The sequence below is a fragment of the Peromyscus leucopus genome, chromosome 15, assembly GCF_004664715.2.
Source record: "Peromyscus leucopus breed LL Stock chromosome 15, UCI_PerLeu_2.1, whole genome shotgun sequence".
NCBI lineage: Eukaryota > Metazoa > Chordata > Mammalia > Rodentia > Cricetidae > Peromyscus > Peromyscus leucopus.
In genome coordinates, this window is record NC_051076.1 from 60463937 (window position 1) to 60476965 (window position 13029).

A 13029-nucleotide genomic window follows, 5' to 3' on the forward strand; every position below is an offset into this window, starting at 1 on the left:
GGCTTGGCGGAGGCGCGCGCGAAGCGGCGGCGCGGAAGGAGCACCGCGTGAAGCCCCGCGTCCGGGTGCTCCCTCCTCTGCCGCGGCCTGTCTTCCGCGGTGGTCTTCCCTCCGCGGTCCGGACTCTCAGCGCTGCCATGGACCTCGCGGCGGCCGCCGAGCCCGGCGCCGGAAGCCAGCACCCGGAGGTGCGCGACGAGGTGGCCGAGAAATGCCAGAAGCTGTTCCTAGACTTCCTGGAAGAGTGAGTGGCCTCCGGGGGCTGGAGGGCCTGGCGGAGCCTGGGGGCCCGGGGTGCTCGGGGTCCGGGAGGGATGGAGCCGGTCCGGACCGGAATCCAAAGCCGCGTCGAGCCCTTTTCCCCACCCTAGTGCCTCCCCGCGCCGTGCTTTGCTTCCTCCTCTTTGCTTTTCCGAGACAAGGTCTCCTCGAACTCGCTGGGTAGCCAGGGATGGTTTTGAACTAGCGCTCTTCCTGCCTCCACTCCGCGAGTGCGGGGATGACAGGGGCATCGCCATGCCCGGCGGCGGCGATGCTGGGAGCAGAACCCAGCCCTGCCGTTTGATTTCAGCGCTCACGTCACAGCCCAGTGAGGCCGGGGTTTGGGGGACCCGGGACTCTAGGGTAGGGTTGAGCACACAGCCAGGTACTGGGAGCTTGCGGTGCTGCGAGCCTGGGACACCCCGTGTTGGAGAAAGTTCCAGCAGGAGTCTGTGGCTCGAAAACTGCACAGTGGGGTGAGTTCTGCCCTGTTTGATGAAAGAATTGTTCTGGACATCTGCCTCCCTCCGTTTCTCCTCTTCCCTGCCATCCTTCTGGGCCCTGGACTCATAGCTTCCACCCCTTGGTTTATTTACATCATGCAGCAGGTACATACTAGTGCATTCCTTACTCTTCTGCCTCCAGTGTGGAGTGCAAACACATTGACTTGGCTTACAAAATTCTTTTTATTATTTGTTTATTATGCCAGTATGTAACAGAAATTTACTGTTTTGACCTTTTGGAGGTGTGTGCAAAAGGTAGCATCTTGAAGTGCATTTCAGCCTGTTGCATCCCTGTCATCCCTGTTGGAAACTCATCTTTCCACACAAACTCTACCTGTTAAACAGTTTTATGCGCCCCTTCCCTAGCCTACTGACAACTGCCACACTTACATCCCTGAATTGGATGATTATAGATGCCTTGTATACGTAGTGTGCGGGACTAATTTTGCTAGACAGCTTATTGCAGTCAGAGGTTTCCTTGTAGGGCAGAGTAAAATTACATGGCATGCGTATACCTACCACATATTGCTTACTCAGTCATCTTCCTTTTGGCTCCTTGAATTATACTGCTGTCTTATGAAATTCTGCTATACTTAAAACTGATTTAAAAAATTCATTTTCCTACTTGTGATAATGTTCTTGGTGCAGTCAGTACAACAGCATGCTCGTACTTCACAACCCAACTCAAGACTGTTGGAAAATACAAAATAGCGGCTCTCAACCTGTGGGTCTCAACACCTTGGGAGGAGCATAATCAGATTACGACTCCTACCAGTGGCAAAATTACAGTTATGAAGTAGCAATGAAATAACTGTATGGTTGGGGGTCACCACAGCATGAGGAACTGTATGAGGGTCACAGCATTAGGAAGGTTAAGAACCACTGCCATAAACCTTTGAGGCAGTAGGCAATAGCTGCTTCTTCCCTTGTGAGGGCAGTAAGCCTGTTTTCCAGGGGCTTCCTCCTGTCAGCTCTGGCTTTCTCAGCCCTCTAGCCATCTTACCACCTCAGCAAAGGTATTGAAAAGGTTCTGCAGATAATAAAAGTGCCTTCACTGGGTGCTGGGGCACGCCTCTAATCAGCAGAGACAGGCGAATCTCAGAGTGTAAGGCCAGCCTGGTCTACAGAGCAAGTTCCAGGACAGCCAGGGCTACACAGAGAAGCCTTCCCTGTCTCAAAAAACAAAACAAAAAAGAAGTGCCTTTACCTTTACTTGGTAGCTCCAAGTGTTGAAGCTAAGCATAAACAAAGACTTTGTTTTTAAAAATCAACTTCCTTTCACAGAAGCAGCTTTGTTTTGGTTTACAGAATAAAGTCTACTTTTTTCTTTTTTAACTTTTGTTTTGTTTTTCGAGACAGGCTTTCTGTCTGTAGCCCTGGCTGTCTAGAACTCACTCCTTAGACCAGGCTGGCCTCAAACTCAGAAATCCACCTGTCTCTGCCTCCCAAGGGCTGGGACTAAAGGCGTGCACCACCACCACCCAGCTACTTCTAAATTTTCTATTACAGTTTCATTCTCCAAAACCACCATCAGCTACCGTAGGTGGTTGAATCATCTGCTTTGTTTTTGGTTGCCTGCTTGTTTTCTTAATGTGTTGGGGAAGGAACCCAGGGCCTTATACATGCTAGACAAGCGTTCTGCCACTGAACTGTGTCTCCAGCATCACCCGCTTCTATTTATTTACTTGACAGGGTCTTACTTTGTTGCCGTGGCTGTCTGGAATGGACAGAAACCATTCTCTGTGCTAGGATTAAAGGAGTACACCGCTGCACACAGCTCCCTGGGCCTCTTTTGACTTTTTTATTTTGAAAAAAGTTCCCTCTGCGTTGCCCAGATGATCCTTGAACTTCCAGTTTTCCACCTTTAGCCTCTCCAGTAATTAGTATTACAGGCCTGCACCACCAAGCCCAGCCACTTGTTTTTTTTTTTTTTTTTTTTTTTATAAATTTAACTTGTAATGACTTTCAGGGAAGAATTCCAATGTTACTTCTTACATATTTGAATCTTTATTATAGATATTCCTTTATGCATAATTGGCTTATTTTTCTGGCACTTCTCATCAATAGAAACATTCTTTATTGTTTGTGTCTTGTCTCCTAAGAATGCTAACCCAGCCTTTTCTGTGCCTTTAGGTATCACATGTAATGCTTTATACTTGAATATGTCTAAAATAAATATTTTAGAAGAATTTGAGCCTGATGTAGTTAGAAGAGAAATTAATTTTGCTCAAAACAAAACCTGATCTACATAGTGTGTGAAAAGAGCAGAAAATAAATCTGTATGATAGTCTACTTTGCCTTTGGTTGGGACATTACCATCACTTCATGTGTTACATATTCTTGGGGTCTTTAACAGTGATACCTCATTTCTATGCGGGGTGTTGTTTGTTTTGCTTGCTTTAAGATTTTTTTTTGTGATATTGGAGATTAGATCTAAGGCTTCATGCGTGCTGGGCAAGCACTCTAGCACTGAACTATGTTCCTGATCTCTTTGTTCTGCTTCTTAAATTATGATTTATAGAAATTTTTTTTTGGTTTTTCGAGACAGGGTTTCTCTGTGTAGCTTTGCGCCTTTCCTGGGACTCACTTGGTAGCCCAGGCTGGCCTCGAACTCGCAGAGATCCGCCTGGCTCTGCCTCCCAAGTGCTGGGATTAAAGGCGTGCGCCACCACCAGCCCGGCGATTAATAGAAATTTAATACTTGGATTTTTAAACTCTGTTTCTTAACTGTCTGATCTTAATTACACATAACAATAATTTTAAAAACCTGTTGTTTAGAAAATGTTAAATCATCCAGAATGTCAGGTATATCTCTGTAAGCCAGTCTGGTCCACAGAGCGAGTTCAAGGACAGACAGGACTATGCACAGAAACCTTGTCTTGGAAAGAAAAAGTTTAGAAAAGTAAATAACTTGCCCCAAGTCCTGGAATGTGGACGTCTCTGATCCTAAAGCTGATGCCCATTAACCAATATACCAAGTTAGCTACTGTCCGGATTCTTTTTTACTGCCTCATTCCTCTGTTTAATGTGACTTTGTATCTGCAGGTTCCAGGGTAGTGATGGAGAAATTAAATACTTGCAGTTTGCAGAGGAGCTGATTCGTCCTGAAAGAAACACGCTGGTTGTGAGTTTTGCAGACCTGGAACAGTTTAACCAACAACTTTCTACCACCATTCAGGAAGAGTTCTATAGGTAAGAGCATGTTCATTTTTCCCTTCAAAAGACATGAAGCCTGAGAAGCCAACTTCTTGCCTGGATGTGTTCCTTTGTAAGGAAGAAGGCCAGCGTCACAATTACTTCCCTCTAAGGAGAGGCCCTTTGGTACAAGTGGTCCTGTTAATTCTGGTGTGTCTTTAACATAGGCCTCTGTGGAGCTGGGTTTCCTCATATCAGAAGTTTAAAAAACAGTTACTTTATATAGTTTTCCCAAAGGAGGAAATGCTCACTCTGTGTCATGCAGCTGTTCTATTATGCGCTGGCTCTAGCGCTCTCTCATAGCCCTGGCTGTCCTGGAACTCGCTCTGTAGACCAGGCTGGCCTTGAACTCATAGAGATCCACCTGCGTCTACCTCCCAAGTGCTGGGATTAAAGATGTGCACTGCCACCGCCCTGCGATTGCTTTCTCATTGTATTTGATCTTTACCTATCCTGTCTCACTCCTGGAATAGGTACTTGGAGTAACTGTCTACTAAGTCCTGGTTTTGCACCAAGGACATTACTTTTTCAGACAGGGTCTCACCATGGTTGCTGCCCAGGTTGACCCTGAACTCCTGCCTGGAGATCTTGCCTCAGCTTCCTGAATAGCTGAAATCACAAGCATACACCACTCATGCCTACTTAAGGGGTCTTTATAACAATAATGTTGTATTTGTCTTGTTAAAAGTTTTTGGGCAGTGGTGGCGCACGCCTTTAATCCCAGCACTCAGGAGGCAGAGCCAGGTGGATCTCTGTCTCTTTTAAAGTTTTGTTGTTGTTGTTTTGTTTTATTTTTCAAGACAGGATTTTTCTGTGAAACAGTCCTGGCTGTCCTAGAACTCACATGTAGACCAGGCTGGCCTCCAACTCAGAGAGATCCACCTGCCTCTGCCTCCCAAGTGCTGGGATTAAAGGCGTGTGTCACCACTACCTGGCCTTGTTTTTTGTTTTAAGACAGGGTTTCATTATACCCTGGTTGGTCTTGAACATGTTTTGTAGGCCAAGCTGACCTCAAACTCAGATCTCCCTGTCTCTGCCTCCCAAGTACTGGGGTCACATTCCAGCATAGCTTGAATGTTTTAGGGGTAGAAATAACTTGAGCTCATTTTGTTTTTAACTATGCATGACACAAAAAAAAATAGCTTTGTTGCCAGACGGTGGTGGCGCACGCCTTTAATCCCAGCACTTGGGAGGCAGAGACAGGCGGATCTCTGAGTTTAAGGCCAGCCTAATCTACAAAGAGTTCCAGGACAACCAGAGCTGTTATAGAGAAACCCTGTCTTAAAAAACAAAACAAAACAACAACTTTGTTCAGAAACAATGATCTACTTTGTTCTAAATAAATGCTTGGATAAATATGGATTTTTGTCAATAGTTACAAAAGAGAAGACACAGATTAGGAGACATGGTCCTGTTTTCATGGTGGATTGGAAGTTGGAGGAGTCTGAAGTATTTTAGTCATAGCTGACTGAAGAACACTTGAAGGGGAACTGGGCAGATAGCTCCATGGGTGAATGTGCTTGCTGTACAGCATTAGGGTCGGAGTTTATTTCCCGGTGCCCACATAAACTAGAGGGGTGGTTAATACCTGTGACCCCAAGGCTGGGGAACGGAGAAGGCGATCCCTATGCTTGCTGGCTAGCCAGTCTAGCTAATCAGTGAGGGACCTTGTGTAAAACATGATGCAGGAAGACACCTAGTGCTGCTCTCGGGCTTCAGATGTTTTTGTGGGTGCGCATGCTCATATCCACAGCAGCAGGGTTATTACAGAAGCAAGCAGCTGTCTGTGACCACGTGGGACGCTGTCGTCTCAAGCTGACAAACATGAAGAAGAAGGCAGACTTGGTAAGAGTGGGCTGTCACTGGTCTGTTTGTTTTTCAGAGTCTACCCTTACCTGTGTCGAGCCTTAAAGACTTTTGTGAAAGACCGAAAGGAGATCCCTTTTGCCAAGGATTTTTATGTTGCCTTCCAAGACCTACCTACTAGACACAAGTAAGGAAGGCATCTTTGGGGGTGAGAGGATCTGTCATACCAGTACCACTTACTGGGCATTCAGAAATGGCTAACAGCTGGCTTTATATTATACAGACCACTCTTACTTTGCTGGGTCTCAGTGTTCTCATCTGTCATGTCTTTTTTTTTTTAAATCTTTTTTGGGGTTTGTTGTTGCCTTTTAAAAAATTTTTTAAATGATTTATTTATTTGCATTGGTGCATCTGTGTAAGGGTGTTGGATCCCCTGGAACTAGAATTACAAATAGTTGTAAGCTGCCATGTGGATGCCAGGAATTGAACCCAGGTCCTCTAGAAGAGCATCCAGTGCTCTTAACCACTGAGCCGTCTCTCCAGCCCCCTGTCATGTCATTTGTTTTGAGTTTTCTACTTAAGTCAAAAGACAGATTTGTTGCTGTAAATATTTTTATAACGGCCAAGCCTTGAGCTATGTAGCTCGTGCTGGCTTCAAACTGCCAATCATCCAGTCTCTTCTTTGCATGTGCTGCTGCACCCAGTTCAGATTGGCGTTTTGAAGTGTTTAAACCTATTACCCATACAATTTAGATTGGAGAAACTTGTTTTCCCATGGAGATAGGACGGGCAGTATGAAGTGAGGCAGATACTTTTTTTTTTTTAAGATTTATTTATTTATTATATATACAGCATGTATGACTACAGGCCAGAAGAGGGCACCAGATATCATTATAGATGGTTGTGAGCCACCATGTGGTTGCTGGGAATTGAACTCAGGACCTCTGGAAGAGCAGTCAGTGCTCTTAACCTCTGAGCCATCTCTCCAGCCCCCAGCGTTGTCATTTTTAAGGCACCTTTTTAGGTAAACTGGGAGACAGGATTTGCTGAGGGGGGATTTGAGAAGTAAGCATAGTTTGCAGAAATTCATGAATAAGGCACAATAATTGGCACATGCCTAATCCCAGTACTCAGGAATCAGAGACATGTGATTTCTTTTGTGTTCAAGACCAGCTGGTCTACATAGTGAGTTCCAAGTCAGCCAGAGATATGTAGTGAAAGCCTATTTCAAAAAAGAAAAGGAAAAAGTAAAAGAAATTAATAAATTTTAGGGCTTTAATGAATATAGAGTCTCAGTATGTAGACTCACTGGCCTTGAACTTACAGTGATTGATTTTTACAGAAATTGACTATTTCTGCTTCCCTAAGTACTGGAATTAAAGGCATATACCAGTGGGGTTCAGAGAGATGATTCAAAGGTTAAGAGCACTGGCTGCTCTTCCAGAGGATCAGGTTCAGTTCTCAGAACACACATGGCAGCTCAAGCTGTCTGTAACTCTAGTTCCAGGGCATCCAGTGTAGAGTGTGTGTGTGTGTGTGTGTGTATTCATGAATCCCAAGCGTGTACAGTGCCCAAAGAGTGCTAGGTTCCCCTGGAGTGAGTTGCGTGTTGTGAACTGCCTGACATGGGTGCTTAGGAACTGAACTCAGATCTTCTGGAAGAGCAGCAGGTACTCTTAACCTCTGAGTTCTTCGGTCCTGAAACAGTATTTTTCACTGAGCCTGAGATGGCCCTCTGACTAGGCTGGCTGGCCAACAAACACCCAAAAATCTGCCGGTTCACCCCTTCGGTGACATGCTGTGGTTTTAGATGCAAGATCAAGGCACCTAGCTTTTTTATTTCTTCAGTCTTTTTATCTTTCATATTTATAATTATTTATTTAGGTTTATTGGGACAGAGTTTATGTCCTGGAACTCACTCTGTAGATCAGGCTGGCCTCAAACCCAAATATCCAACTGCCTCTGCCTCCCGAGTGCTGGGACTAAAGGTGTATGCCGACACTGCCCCGCTCATTTTTATTTTTGTTAGGAATTTGTGTTACATAAAATAGCAGTGGGCCTGCTGACCAAACCATTCTTTTAGGAGATTTGTCTCCATTCTTTTTTTTTTTTTTTTTAAAGATTTATTTATTTATTATGTATACAGAGGAGGGCGCCAGATCTCATTACAGATGGTAGTGAGCCACCATGTGGTTGCTGGGAATTGAACTCAGGACCTCTGGAAGAGCAGTCGGTGCTCTTAACCTCTGAGCCATCTCTCCAGCCCGTCTCCATTCTTTAAAGCATGTTTATCATTAATCACTCTTTTTTTTAAGATTTATTTATTTATTTATTTATTTATTTATTTATTTATTTATTTATTTATTATGTATACAGCATGTATGACTTTATGACTGCAGGCCAGAAGAGGGCACCAGATCTCATTGTAGATGGTTGTGAGCCACCATGTGGTTGCTGGGAATTGAACTCAGGTCCTCTGGAAGAGTAGTCAGTGCTCTTAACCTCTGAGCCATCGCTCCAGCCCCCATTAATCACTCTTAATAGAGACAGAAATTATGGACTGAAGAGATGGCTCAGCGGGTAAGAATGTGAACTGCTATTTGCAGAGGACCTGAATTTGGTTTCCAACACTAGTATCTATCAGGAGGCTCACAACTGCCTTTAACTCTCTAGGAGGATTTAGTGTCTCTGGCCTTTGAAAGCACTTGCCCTCACATGCACATACCCACCAGAGACACTCATACATAATTTTAAAAACTTAAAGAAAAATTTCTTAGGTTTCCTATGCTAAGAAAATGGGAAGTGGAAGCGGACTAGGGTTGTAGCTCAGTGTTAGGTCCTAGGTTTAGTCCCTAGAACTGAAGAAAAAGAAAGATGGATATTTATTAATTTGACTCTTGTCTTCAAACAGGATTCGTGAGCTCACGTCATCCAGGATCGGGGTGCTCACCCGCATCAGTGGGCAGGTGGTGCGCACTCACCCCGTTCACCCTGAGCTCGTGAGTGGGACCTTCCTGTGCCTGGACTGTCAAACAGTGATCAAGGACGTAGAACAGCAGTTCAAATACACACAGCCCAATATCTGCCGAAATCCAGTGTGTGCCAACAGGAAGAGGTTCCTGCTAGACACTAATAAATCAAGATTTGTTGACTTTCAAAAGGTACTTACTTATGTTTAAATCAGGTTCATATATATAAGTATTAGACAAATAGTACAATAGATCAGAGTCACTGTTAGTATTTTTTTTTGTTGTTGTTCTTTGTGATAACTCAATTTAGATGTCAGTTTTTAAGGAATTTATGTAAGCATTAGAGGTCTTTCTCCCTTTTCATAAAGTTTATTGCTGTACCATCAGCAAGTTTTATTCCTGAAGATGCTCTAATTTCTGTGAGGAGGGACTACGACTATTTCAGAAGAACTGGAGATGGAACAATAACCAAAATCTGAATATTCACATACCCGTGGGGTATTCGCAGAGGGATTCTAGGAAAGTACAACAGTGTGTTCTTCTATAAAGTCTCATTTCAACTTGAATGTACCCTAAGTGTGCTCTCAAGAGGACCTTTCAAAGTTACAGGGCCAGGCTTGGTTGTGCACATCTTAGACCTAGCCCTTGGGGGCAGTCGTAGGTAGGTCTCTGAGGCCAGCCTGGTTTACATAGCAACTTCAGGACAGCCAGAGCTACGTAATAGAGAAAGGAAAAAGTGACAGGTTTTCTTCTGTGACTCCGTGTCCATTGCAGGTCATCCTGTAACAATTGTCTCCACCGTGTTAGCAGATTAGCAAGAATAAAGGAGAGTGTCCTGTGAGGTAGAAGTGGTACATAGTCTGGGAATGTGCTTCAGTAGATAGAATGCTGGTTTAGCAGCACAAAGCCTTGGATTTTATCCCTAGCACACCATAAACTGGCTTCGGTGGTGCCTGCCTCTAGTCCCAGCACCTGGGAGGTAAAGGCAGAAGGATCAGAAATTCAAGGTCATCCTTCAGTATGTAATTGGAGACCGTGCTGGGCTACATGAGACCCTGTCTCTAAAACAAACAAAAAAAATCCCCATGTTCCTGAAAGTGCCCACACCTGTCTCTTTGCTTTCCAGTGGGAAACATTCATTGACCTTAAATATAGTTGATTTTTTTCCCCATTAGAGGTCAATACTGAAATAGTTAGGTGTGAAGTTTTGTTTTTGTTTTTTGTTTGTTGTTTTGTTTTTTGGAGTGGGTGTGGCTTCAAACAGTTTCAGTGTGTAGCCCTGGCTGTTCTGGAACTCACTTTGTAGAGTAGGATGGCTTCAAATTCGCCTACCTCTGCCTCCCAAGTGCTGGGGTTCAAGGTATGTGCTGCCATGCCCTGCTGAGGTGTGAAGATGATGTCTGCAGTTTGTAGATGTTACAATAAAGAAAGCGTCACTGGGTAGGCAAGATGGCTTAGCAAGTAAAGGTGTCTGCCACCAAGCCTGACCTGAATTTGATCCCACACACCTATTTTGGAAGGAGGAACGACTCCCCTGAAGTGTCCATGCATGCACACACACATACAGAAAATAAATGAAAATATGAAATTTTTTTAAAGAAAACATCTGTATGTAATTAATGTTAATGTATAGAGGTGTGAAAGTTTGTTGGAAGCTTTTCAAAAATTTCTTTGAGAAGTTTAAGGAGGGTATGACATAGTTGTTTTTTTTTTTTTCAAAGATTTATTTATTATGTATACTGCACACCAGAAGATGGCATCAGATTTCACTGCAGATGGCTGTGGACCACCATGTGGGTGCTGGGAATTGAACTCAGAACCTCTGGGAGAGCAGCCAGTGCTCTTAACCGCTGAGCTATCTCTCCAGCCCCAACATAGTCGTTTTGAAAACAGAATTGTTTTAGAGTAAAAGGTAGAAGTTTTTGGGGGTTTGATTTTGTTTTGTTGAGGCAGGTTCTCATGTAACACAGAAAGGTCTTAAACTCACAGTGTGGCCAAGGATAACCTGATCCTAATGCTTCCAATTACTGAGTGCTGGGATTACAGGCCTGCACAAACACACCCAGTTAAAAATGAAGGCTTTTTGGGGACCGGGGTGGTTCCGAAATGAGGTTTCTCTATAGAACAGTCCTGGCTGTCCTGAAACTCACTCTGTAGACAAGGCTGGCCTTGGACTCACAGAGACCTGCTTGCCTCTGCCTCCTGAGTGCTGGGATTAAAGGTGTGAACCACCACTGTTAAGCAAAAGCGGAGTTTTCAAAGATTTGTTTTTATCTATGAGTGGTTTTTGTTTGTTAGTTTGTATGTATATATGTGTGCTACTTGCATGTAGTACCCACAGAGGCCAGAAGAGGGTGTCAGGTTCTGTGTTACAGGAATTAGAGACTGCCTTAGGTTCTGTTGCTGTGATAAACATCATGACCAAAAACAACTTGGGGAGGAAAGAGTTTATTTCAACTTATAGTTGTAGTCCATCGTGGAAGGAAGTCAAGACAGGAAACTGGAGGCAGGTAATGATGCAGAGAGTATAGAATAGTGGTTCTCAACCTGTGGGTCATGACCCCCTTGTGAAGGGTGAAATGGCCCTTTCATAGGGGTTGCTTAAAAGACCATCAGAAAACAGATATTTTCTTTTTGTTTGTTTTTTGGTTTTTTGAGACACGGTTTCTCTGTGTAGCTTTGAGCCTGTCCTGGAACTCGCTTTGGAGACCAGGCTGGCCTCGAACTAACAGAGATCCGCCTACCTCTGCTTCCCAAGTGCTGGGATTAAAGGTGTGCACCACCACCGCCCGGCTTTTTTTCTTTTTTTTAAGATTTATTTATTTTATGTGTGTGAGTACTCTCTCTGCATGTATGCCTTTATACCAGAAGAGGGCAGCAGATCCCACTATAGATGGCTGTGAGCCACCAACCATGTGGTTGCTGGGAATTGAACTCAGGACCTCTGGAAGAGCAACCAGCACTCTTAACCTCTGAGCCATCTCTCCAGCCCGAGATATTTTCTTACAGTTCATAATAGTAGCAGAAATACAGTTATAAAGTAGCAACAAAAATAATTTTATGGTTGGGGGTCACCACAATATGAGGAACTGTATTAAAGGGTCGAAGCATTAGAAAGGTTGAGAAACACCTCCTTTTAACTTTTTAACTACTGAACCATCTCTTCAGCACCCCACCCACCCCATGACGAGGTTTCCCTGTGTAACAGTCCTGGCTGTCCTGGAACTCACTTTGTAGACCCGGTGTTAGATGTAATTGCTTAGCCAGTTGAACTATTTGACTAAAAGTAGTTTTAGGACACAATTTTATTTATTTATTTTTATGCATATGGGTGTTTTCCTTGCATGTATGTCTATGCACCGTATGTATTGCAGTGCCTATAGAGGCCAGAAGAGGGCATCAGAGTCCCTGGGATTGGAGTTATTGATGGTTGTGACCTTTCATATGGGTGGTTAGGAATTAAATCCAAGTCCTCTGGAGAGCAGCCAGTGATCCTAACTGCTGAGACATCTGCGCTCCTGGTACAACTTGTTAAGTGAATATTGATGTATGTCAAACGTCCCCAGGGCAGGGCCTATGGAGGTAGTTTAGTTGTAACATGTTTGTCACACAAACTTGAAGAGACCTGGATTTGATCCCTGGCACCCCCAAAAAGGCCAAATGTGGTGGCATGTACTTGGAATTAGAACTGGGGGGCGGGGGCAGAGACAGCCAGATCCGTAAAGCTAATTGGTCAACCAGCATAGCCAGATTGTTGAGTTCCAGGCCAGTGAGACCCTGTCTTTAAAGAGGTGGATGGTGCTGCCGAGCATGGACACCTGAGCTAGGCCCCTGGCCTCCCTCTGCACACACAGAAGAGTGTTGTCAGTTGCTTTTCACTCTTATTTGGTGGGGGAGGGGAGCTCTCCCCCAAATAAATCCTACATGAAGGCTTATTCTTAATTATGAATGCCCAATCTTAGCTTGGCTTAGTTTCTAGCCAGCTTTCCTCTTGTTTATTTTATTTTATTTATTTAATTTTTTGGTCTTTTGAGACAGGGATTCTCTGTAGTTTTGGAGCCTGTCCTGGAACTCACTCTGTAGACCAGGCTGGCCTCGAACTCACAGAGATCCGCCTGGCTCTGCCTCCCGAGTGCTGGGATTAAAGGTGTGCTCCACCACCGCCCAGCACCAGCTTTTCTTAGCTTAAATTTTCCTGACTATCTTTTGCCTCTGGGCTTTTCCCATTCTCTTACTTTTGTGAGTCTTACTCTTATTCCGTGGTTCGTTGTGTAGTTGGGTGGCTGGACCCTGGA

General features: G+C 44.3%; 1 protein-coding gene across 1 annotated transcript in view; it reads left to right on the top strand.

Annotated features, from left to right (window-relative positions):
* Positions 1–13029, top strand: part of Mcm6 (minichromosome maintenance complex component 6) — a 30725-nt gene continuing 17696 nt past the window's right edge. Inside the window, exons 1-4 of the mRNA XM_028874957.2 lie at positions 1–244; positions 3810–3956; positions 5842–5952; positions 8677–8926. Coding sequence (XP_028730790.1) covers positions 138–244; positions 3810–3956; positions 5842–5952; positions 8677–8926 — 615 coding nt within the window. The 5' untranslated portion in view covers positions 1–137. The remainder of the gene's footprint in view (positions 245–3809; positions 3957–5841; positions 5953–8676; positions 8927–13029) is intronic.